This window comes from Bison bison, unplaced genomic scaffold (genome assembly GCF_000754665.1).
Source record: "Bison bison bison isolate TAMUID 2011002044 unplaced genomic scaffold, Bison_UMD1.0 scf7180017864080, whole genome shotgun sequence".
NCBI classification, from domain to species: domain Eukaryota; kingdom Metazoa; phylum Chordata; class Mammalia; order Artiodactyla; family Bovidae; genus Bison; species Bison bison.
In genome coordinates, this window is record NW_011494652.1 from 5,240,498 (window position 1) to 5,249,590 (window position 9,093).

General features: G+C 57.6%; 2 protein-coding genes across 2 annotated transcripts; both read left to right on the forward strand.

Annotated features, from left to right (window-relative positions):
* The first annotated feature begins 6 nt into the window (after positions 1-6).
* Positions 7-2,164, forward strand: B4GAT1 (beta-1,4-glucuronyltransferase 1). The gene is made up of 2 exons (XM_010837760.1): positions 7-1,062; positions 1,295-2,164. Exons 1-2 carry the CDS (start codon positions 7-9, stop codon positions 1,484-1,486), a joined length of 1,248 nt encoding a protein of 415 aa, XP_010836062.1. The 3' UTR covers positions 1,487-2,164.
* A 286-nt stretch (positions 2,165-2,450) lies between these two features.
* Positions 2,451-9,063, forward strand: BRMS1 (breast cancer metastasis suppressor 1). The gene is made up of 10 exons (XM_010837761.1): positions 2,451-2,739; positions 5,316-5,461; positions 5,532-5,622; positions 5,780-5,907; positions 6,055-6,134; positions 6,207-6,303; positions 6,811-6,903; positions 8,076-8,140; positions 8,541-8,580; positions 8,973-9,063. Exons 2-10 carry the CDS (start codon positions 5,323-5,325, stop codon positions 8,978-8,980), a joined length of 741 nt encoding a protein of 246 aa, XP_010836063.1. The 5' UTR covers positions 2,451-2,739; positions 5,316-5,322; the 3' UTR covers positions 8,981-9,063.
* The last annotated feature ends 30 nt before the right edge of the window (positions 9,064-9,093 follow it).

Consider the following 9,093-nt stretch of genomic DNA (forward strand, 5'->3'; position numbering starts at 1 on the left):
AGAGCCATGCAGATGTCCTACGCCATCCGATGTGCCTTCTACCAGCTGCTGCTGGCCGCGCTCATGCTGGTGGCTATGCTGCAGCTGCTCTACCTGTCGCTGCTGTCCGGGCTGCATGGGCAAGAAGAGCAAGACCAATATTTCGAGTTCTTTCCCCCATCCCCGCGGTCGGTGGACCAAGTCAAGGCGCAGCTCCGCACCGCGCTGGCCTCCGGAGGCGTCCTGGACGCCAGCGGCGACTACCGCGTCTACAGGGGCCTACTGAAGACCACCATGGACCCCAACGATGTGATCCTGGCCACTCACGCCAGTGTGGACAACCTGCTGCACCTGTCGGGCCTGTTGGAGCGCTGGGAGGGCCCTCTGTCGGTGTCGGTGTTCGCCGCCACCAAGGAGGAGGCGCAGCTGGCCACGGTGCTGACCTATGCGCTGAGCAGCCACTGCCCCGATATGCGTGCCAGGGTCGCCATGCACCTTGTGTGCCCCTCACGCTACGAGGCCGCCGTTCCCGACCCCCGGGAGCCAGGGGAGTTTGCCCTGTTGCGTTCCTGCCAGGAGGTCTTTGACAAGCTGGCTAGGGTGGCCCAGCCCGGGGTCAATTACGCGCTGGGCACCAACGTCTCCTACCCCAATAACCTGCTGAGGAATCTGGCTCGTGAGGGGGCCAACTATGCCCTGGTAATCGACGTGGACATGGTGCCCAGCGAGGGGCTGTGGAGAAGCCTGCGGGAAATGCTGGATCAGAGCAAGCAGTGGGCGGGCACAGCGCTGGTGGTGCCTGCCTTTGAGATCCGTCGAGCTCGCCGCATGCCCATGAACAAAAACGAGCTGCTGCAGCTCTACCAGGTGGGCGAGGTGCGGCCCTTCTATTATGGGCTCTGCACCCCCTGCCAGGCGCCCACCAACTACTCCCGCTGGGTCAACCTGCCAGAAGAGACCTTGCTGAGGCCTGCCTACGTGGTGCCCTGGCAAGACCCCTGGGAGCCATTCTACGTGGCTGGAGGCAAGGTGCCCACCTTCGACGAGCGCTTTCGGCAGTATGGCTTCAATCGTATCAGCCAGGTGCTCTTAAGGGAGAGGGAAGGGGAAATGGGGCAGGAGGGATGGGGGAGTCAGGGAGGTCTGAATGGAAAAGAGGCAATGAGGCAGGGGGGATCATAGTTCAGGAAGTGGTTGAATGGCTGGAAGATCCAGGGTGCCTCCAGAGGACTAGGAATGCTGGAGCGAGCAGGGATGTCAGTCTCTGCTCTAGGAATGTCATCACAACTTTGCTGATCTGTCTCTCCCTCCACAGGCCTGTGAGCTGCACGTGGCAGGATTCGATTTCGAGGTGCTGAATGAAGGTTTCCTGGTTCATAAAGGCTTCAAAGAAGTTTTGAAATTCCATCCCCAAAAGGAGGCTGAAAATCAGCACAATAAGATCCTTTACCGTCAGTTCAAACAGGAGTTGAAGGCCAAGTACCCTGACTCCCCGCGTCACTGCTGAGCCCTTCCCCCGCCTAGTCTGAGAAGTCTCAGACCCCTCCCTCCTTAGGCCGCCCCTCAGGCCTGACTGGGGTAAGAAATGTCACTCCACTTTACAGTGGTGGCTGTGGTGTTTGAACACTGGACTTGAATATGGGGTGCTGGGGTCAAGTCCTAGCTTAACCACTAACTGGTTGTGTGGCCTTGAGCAAATCCCGTTCTCTCCCTGAGCTTCAGTTACCCCGTCTGTAAAAGGGAGGTGAGAAATACCTACCTCACAGAACTGTTGGGAGGCTCAGAGGAGATGCTGTATGTGAAAACACTCTGTAAGCTTCGTACAAATGTGAAGTATTATTAATATTATTACAGTATTATTATTGTTGTTATTATTGTTATTATTATTAACAATCTTGGGTGGTGGGCAGTAGGAGAGCAAAAAAGTATGAATGGGGCAGAGCTGAGAAGTCAGTACTTAACAAAAGGGGCGTTTTGGAAAGAAAGCAGATGAAGGCGTTGAATTTAGTTCTTAGGTTTTCGGCAGCTTACTGGTAGTCTAGGCCTCCGTCCCGGGGGCTCTGGAGAAGGGAAAGGTCTTGTAGGTTCTGTGTGTTAATAGTCTGAGATCTGTACCCTTGAATAGGCTGAGCTGGGTAATTTGCCTACCGATTACAATGTGTAAATAAATAAGTGTTGACACCTATAGTTGGCTTCATTACTCTCCTGAACTGGGCGGGGATGGGAGAACAGGTCGCAGGTTCTCCCCTTTTCAAGCCGGGGGAGTTGGCTCTGGAGCGAGGAGCGCGGGCTTCGTGGCAAACAGCGCACAAGGGCCTTTCCTGCCTGTTGAAAGCCTGTGCAAATTTCGATCGGTTGCTATGGAAACCGGCCCGCGGTATCCCAGCATGCCTCACCCCCAGCTGCCCAATTGTGAGAGCTCCGATAGGCGCCTCCTGATGACACATGCGGAAGCGCGGCCAGGCCCCCGCCCCAGGAGGAAAGAGACCGGCCCAGCGCTTCCGGGAGCCCGGCGGCGGCGCCCAGTGTCCGCATCCTCCGGCACCTCTCAGGGAGTTTTGGACGTGAGGTCAGAGGCCCCACTCCCCGCGGGTGCGTAACGCCAACCCTGGCTCCTGGTTTGCCCTCTCCGGTCAGTCGGTCGGAGCCGGCCCAATCTCCAGGGCCGAAGCGGAGACTTAACCGGCCGGACGCGTGCGGGGACCGCGGGACCAGAGCTGGCAGCGGAAGAGCCAGTGATTCTCCCTCCCGCGCCTGCACGTACGGAGATGGAACTGGGCGGGAAGCTTTCGGTGCGCCGTGGAGGGGTTGGGTTGGCTTCTTCGAAACTGGAGCAGAGTCTTCCTTCCTAGGAGGCCTCCCCTCGACTTGCTCACTTTCTGAAAGATAAATTGCAATACGCACAGTGCCCACGATTTGCTTTGCCATTCCTTACCGCTTGCAGCCTTTACAACACTGAGTGGCGATGGTTATTCTCTTTTTATACCCAGGGTAAGGAGTAGACTCAGAGACTGCTGGAGAGACTTTTCCCAACCCCTCACCCTTTCTGATCCAGAAAGATAGGCCTTACCAGTGAAGAGGAATTGCAAAGTTTGGAAAATGAAGGAACTGAGGCTTGAGATTGGAAAAGAGGCTGGTTTGGTGAACAGAGGCTTTCAGGTCAGGTTGAGATCATTTGTGAAATCATTGAGGGATGTTTTGAAACTTTTTAAGTGTTAGTCACTCAGTCGTGTCCGACTCTTTGTGACCCCATGGACTGTAGCCCTCCAGGCTTCTCTCCATGGAATTCTCCAGGCAAGAATACTGGAGTGGGTAGCCATTCCCTTCTCCAACAGATCTTCCCCACCCAGGAATCAAACCCAAGTCTTCTGCCTTGCAGGCACATTCTTTATCATCTGAGTCACCAGGGAAGTCCACTTTGAAACTTAAGCCAATCGCTTTATTCGAATTGATGTTTGCTACCTTTGCAGAAGCCAGGGGCTACCGAGAAGTAAAAGCCAATCCCTGCCCTACAAAAGTTTTTGTTTAACTTTGTATTTGCAAATCCTCCAGTCATCAAATGAGTCAGTGCAAATGGGTGAATAAAGCACATGTGCAGCCCTGCCCTGGTAAGGCTTACAGGCTGGTTGGAGAGACAGATGTGGGGATGGGCAAATAGATACGCAAATAAGTCAGGAAGGGTGACTGCACAGAGCTAAAGGACAGCAAAGACACCCAGAGAAGGTATCACAGTGAAACAGAAGCCCCCAGTAGGCAAAGAGACGATCTGCTGAGAAGACTGTTTCTTCTTCCTCTTGGCTGATGTTTTGGCTGCACGTGGCACCGTCACTTCTTCATTCTGAAATTCTCTCTCCCCAGCTTTGAGTTTTTCCTCCTCCATCTCTTGCTAATTTTCTTCTTTTTTGGAGGGGTCTCATCGTCTGACCCTTCGGTAACCCTGGAGTTCCATCATGAGCCCCTTCTCACTTCACACATTCTGCCTTGCTGGTGGCACCCTCTCCCAAGGTCTGAAGAACTCACTCTATGTGATGACCAGATCTCTGCAGCCCAGATTTCTCTGAGGCTTAGACCCATGTGTGCCCAGCCCTGCCCCTTCTCTCCTTTCAGGGTCTTTGTTCATGCCACTCATTCTCCTTCGAATGCTTTCTCTCCCTCGGCCAGCTCAGCTCATGGGTTTGGCCCATCATCCTCTGCAAGCCCTCACTGCTGCAGCAAGCTCCAGGTTTCATTTAGCTGCCTCTCCCATTTGCCCTTGGTCTTAACTCTTCTGCTTCATGGCCTCTGTCTCCCAGGAACTTGTCAACTCCTTGAGATCAGAGACTCTCTGTCTGCCGCACTTGAGCCAAGCTCCTACCATAGTGTCTGATGGTACCTAACATATATTAGATTTTTCAATAAAGATTAAATCAGTGAGTAAAAGGATGCTTAACAGTGTTCTTTGTTGCTGAGAAGTCAAGGTAGGCACCAAAAAATATTGGCATCGGGTACAGGGAGGTCATCTGTTAACTCTGCAGGATCAGTTTCAGCTGAGAGCGACGATACAGAAACAGATTGGAACAAGTAGAAGGTGAAAGAGTAGGAAGAGCAAGTGTTTACAAGACCTTGCAAAGATGGGAAATGGGGGGAGTAATTGAGTGGAGTGGGATGAAGTTTTGTGTTTCTGCTTTTTCTGCATGTTGGGAAATACCTAAGCATGTCTAAAGTTTCCTAAGAAAGAGCTGCCAAGAGGGAAAATTGAGCATGCAGAAGAGAGAGAGGGGAACTGATGACGTGGGGTCTTAGAGGAAGCAGAAGGAGATAGGATTTGAGCATAGCGAGAGGACCCGAGCATCGAAGCGTGGGAAGAGAAGTGGAGAGCTTTATAGGCAGAAGGGACAGCACGGGGGGCAGCAGGGGCTGGGGAGGAAGTGCGTGGTGTATTTGAGAACTGGCCATTAAGTGTGGGGTGGAGGAGCTGGACAGTGGTTCAAGTCCAGTGTGCAGGGCCTCGAAAGCCTGGGTCAGAAGTTTGGGCCCAGTCCCATAGGCAGTGGGGAGCCCATCTTGACCTTTCCCATCTTATGGATCATCACCTTGGCCAATATTACGGGGATTGAGATCACCAACAGTACCCAAGGGAATGGGCATTTCCACGGCTCCTAGATTTCTGGGAGATGTGTAGATGGCTCCATTTGTACCTGCCCCACCCCGCATGTCCCTGGGGCCCAGCGAGTCCAGTCCAGCCCCTCCCCTGGTTGTCCTCATCTGCAGCGAGGCTTGGTTCGACTCCCCAAGTGACCACTTTGCCACTCGGAGCTGGGGGCAGGGGTGAGTGATGGCTCCACTGCTCCTCCCAGTGCCCAGATGCCCGTCCAGCCTCCAAGCAAGGACACAGAGGAGATGGAAGCAGAGGGCGACTCAGCCGCTGAGATGAATGGGGAGGAGGAGGAGAGCGAGGAGGAACGGAGCGGCAGCCAGACCGAGTCCGAGGAGGAGAGCTCAGGTGAGCCCCACACGCGCTCGAGCACCCTGCCCGCTGCCCCCAGCCGGCCCTGACTGGCCTCTTGTCCCAGAGATGGACGAGGAGGACTGCGAGCGGCGCCGCAGTGAATGCGTCAGCGAGATGATGGACCTGGAGAAGCAGTTCTCGGAGCTGAAGGAGAAGTGAGCGAGGGGCCCGGGGCCCGGCTTTCAGGAGGCAGCGGTGGGCCTGGCGCTGGCCAGGGCTGGCTGGGGCAGCGTGAGCAAGGGCCTGACCTGGGGCGCTGGGCACGCGTGTGATGGACGGGCGCATGGGCGCACGGCTGCCTTTCCCTCCCAGGTTGTTCCGGGAACGACTGAGTCAGCTGCGGGTGCGGCTGGAGGAAGTGGGAGCTGAGAGGGCGCCCGAGTACACGGAGCCCCTGGGGGGGCTGCAGCGGAGCCTTAAGATTCGCATTCAGGTGGCAGGTCTGTGGCCCGTCCTGTGCCCCGTCCCCTTAAGAGAACCCACGGCTCTCTGTCCCCTTCCCCTCTCACCCGTGCCCTGCCTCGCCGGCCTTTGTGGGCAGCCAGGGCCCTGGCCAAGCCCGGCCGCCCATCACCCTCCCTCCGCAGGGATTTACAAGGGCTTCTGTCTGGACGTGATCAGGAACAAGTATGAGTGTGAGCTGCAGGGAGCCAAGCAGCACCTGGAGGTGAATGTGGGTGTGCCGGGTGGGGAGGAGGTGGCCGCCCGCCCGCCAGCTGAGCCGCCACGCCTCTCACAGAGTGAGAAGCTGCTGCTGTACGACACGCTGCAGGGCGAGCTGCAGGAGCGGATCCAGAGGCTGGAGGAGGACCGCCAGAGCCTGGACATCAGCTCCGGTGAGGCCAGCAGCCGCCCGGCGCCCCTGTGCTTCCAGTGCCCGGTCCCCGTCTGGGCCTCGGCTTCCCCGCCTGCACGGGGGTGGGTGTAAGAGGACCCACTCCGTGTTCACCGTGGGGACTGACAGAAAGCAGACGGGGAAAGGCCCGGCCTGGTGCCTGGCTGGGGGTCCCCTGCTCCCATGCTGTTTCCAGAACGGAGGCATCATTCTGACACACGTGCCCCTGCCGTGGCCACAGTGTGCCCATTCACACAGGGCACGGGGGAGGGAGGGACTAATGATCTCACACCCCCATCCATGAAACAGATGAGGAAACTGAGGTTTGCGGAAGCACAGTGACCTCTTTCCCAGGATTGAACGTGGCTTCCAAGCCCAGGCTTCTTTGCACTGCCCTGGGGAGGTTGATGGGGACGGGCTGGCCTGGCCCACATGAGCGACACGGGCTATAGGGGTGGGGCGTCCTGGGAGGGTGGCACCCCGATGCTGACTCTGGTCTGGGGCGCAGAGTGGTGGGATGACAAACTGCACGCCAGAGGCAGCTCGAGGACCTGGGACTCGCTGCCGCCCAACAAGAGGAAGAAGGCGCCTCTCGTCTCCGGTATCCTTCCCCACACAGTGGCTGAACTGTGCAGGAGGCCAGGGTGGAGGCACGTGGGAGACAGAGGCAGACCAGACCCACTTAAGGGCATCTGGCCTCCTGTGTGTCCAGGCAGATCCAGCTGTTGAATTTTCTGCAGGGTCCTCCTGGGCTGTGTGGACCATGGAAAAATAGAAGCATTCATCCAGAGACTTCCCCATAGTTTTCTGAGTGAGGTCTCCTCTGACGCCCTTCTGGCTTTCTCACAGTGTCCCGGGCGTGTCCCAGGCTCTCCCGCTCCCATGCCTTTGCTGACTTTCCACTCCCCTCTTGGATGCCTTTGCCTGTCTGCCTGCTCGGTGCCCATCAATTGTCACCTCCTCCGTGAAGCCTCTCCTGGTTTCCCCGACAATGGCTGTGGCTTCCCTCTCCTCTGCACCCCTGTACCTGAACTGGGGCACCTGCCTCCCTTCTGGACATAGTCACCGCTGCCACCCCCCAGGTGTGAGCCCCTCTTGTTCAGGGCCTGCTGTGCCGGCCTCCCTGCCTCGCATAGCCCAGCACGGAGTTGAATTGAATTCTTAGGTATACATACCCCTCCGTATTTCTGCCGCAACCAGATTATCAGGAAGTTGACCTCCTGATGATGGGGATCAGGTTCAAGCAGGGAGGGAAGAATCTGGACTGCGAGACTTGAGCAGGGGTGGGAGGTGAGGGTGTGGAGACGTCAGGGGGACAGAGTGGCTAGTCCCCAGACGGACGGGTGAGACCGATGGAGGGTGGTTTTCAGGACAGAAGAGATGAGAGTCCCCGTGTAGGTGGGAAAGGGGCTAGATGAGGGAACAGGGGGGCAAGATCCCTAAGTGGGTGGCCTGGGCCTTGGCCTTCTGACCTTGAGGCCTGAGAGAAGGTGAGGAGGGAGCTAAGGGGTGGTAGGATTGGGGCTGGATGCCCTCTGTGGACTGGGTGAGATTGAAATAGGCCGTAGCCACGCACTCCACCCTGCTAAGAACCTAGGAGCCACGAGGTCGGAGGTGGAGCCTGAGTGCTACCCCAGGTGCTCGGCGCCCCACCCCGCCGTCCACGGCACCGCCTCTTCTGAGTGCTGGCACCTCCCACCCCCTGGGCTGGGGGCCTGGGCCTATCCCCTGCCCCCTCCACCAGGCTTCCTGCTTCCTTGACCCCCATCTCAGGCCCTTATATTGTGTACATGCTGCAGGAGATCGACATCCTGGAGGACTGGACGGCCATCAAAAAGGTGGGTCCAGTGCTGCCTGCCACAGGGTGGGGGCTGTCAGTGCGGCGTCCCCTCCCCAGCCAGACCGGCTTTGGTCTGTATGTGGGCCTTCCGCTGGGGAGCTCTCTTGTCAGCCCCCGGCACCCTCTGCTTCACCCTGGCTTTGCTTGGCCTCCCAAACCTCCTGTTTACATCAGCCCCTTTCTTGTTCCAGGCAGGTTTTGATGGGCTGGGAGGAAGGAAGGCAGCTGGGCTGCCTGGGTCTCTGACAAGAGAGCACCTCAGTCCTTTGCCTGGAAGGGGCCTTAAACTCCCCTCAGCCCCTCTTGTGCAGCCCCCCATCCCAGAAAGGCTGCTGTGGAAGGGGGACTTGCTAAGCTGCAGGCAGCCTCTCAGTGGGCTTTTCTTCTTATCCACCCAGGCGAGGGCAGCTGTGTCCCCTCAGAAGAGAAAATCAGATGGTAAGAGTCACCAAGGGTGTCCCACCTCCCACCACCCCCTCCCCCAGGCCAGCCTCCAGGAAAGGCCCGGAGGGAGGCAGGGGCATATCAGATCAGTTAGGACGCTCTGGGTTTGAGGGCAGCTCTGGGTTTGAGGTCACGGAATTGGGGTGGGGTTGGGGCCAGGTCTGGTTAGGGAGAATAGAATGCTGAGCCTCCACAGCTGGCCTGGGGGCCTGGAGAACTAGGGAGCCCATGAGTAAGGGCTGTGGGGCTGCCCTGTCCTCCCGGCCTCGCCTGCCCTGGGCCAGACTGAGGCCACTCCTCTCAGTCCCCTGTATGAAGTGCCTCCCTTCCTCTTGGTTTGCCTTCCTCTCACCTGTAGTCATTTTTCCCTTCCTGTGTACCCCCAGGACCTTGACCCTGCTCTTCACAGCCAGGGGGGCCCCTTGGAGCAGCTGGCACCAAACTCAGGACTGGAACTTTCCTGCTGCAGAAAGGCAGACTGGCAGGCCCCTCAGGGTCTGCCCAGCC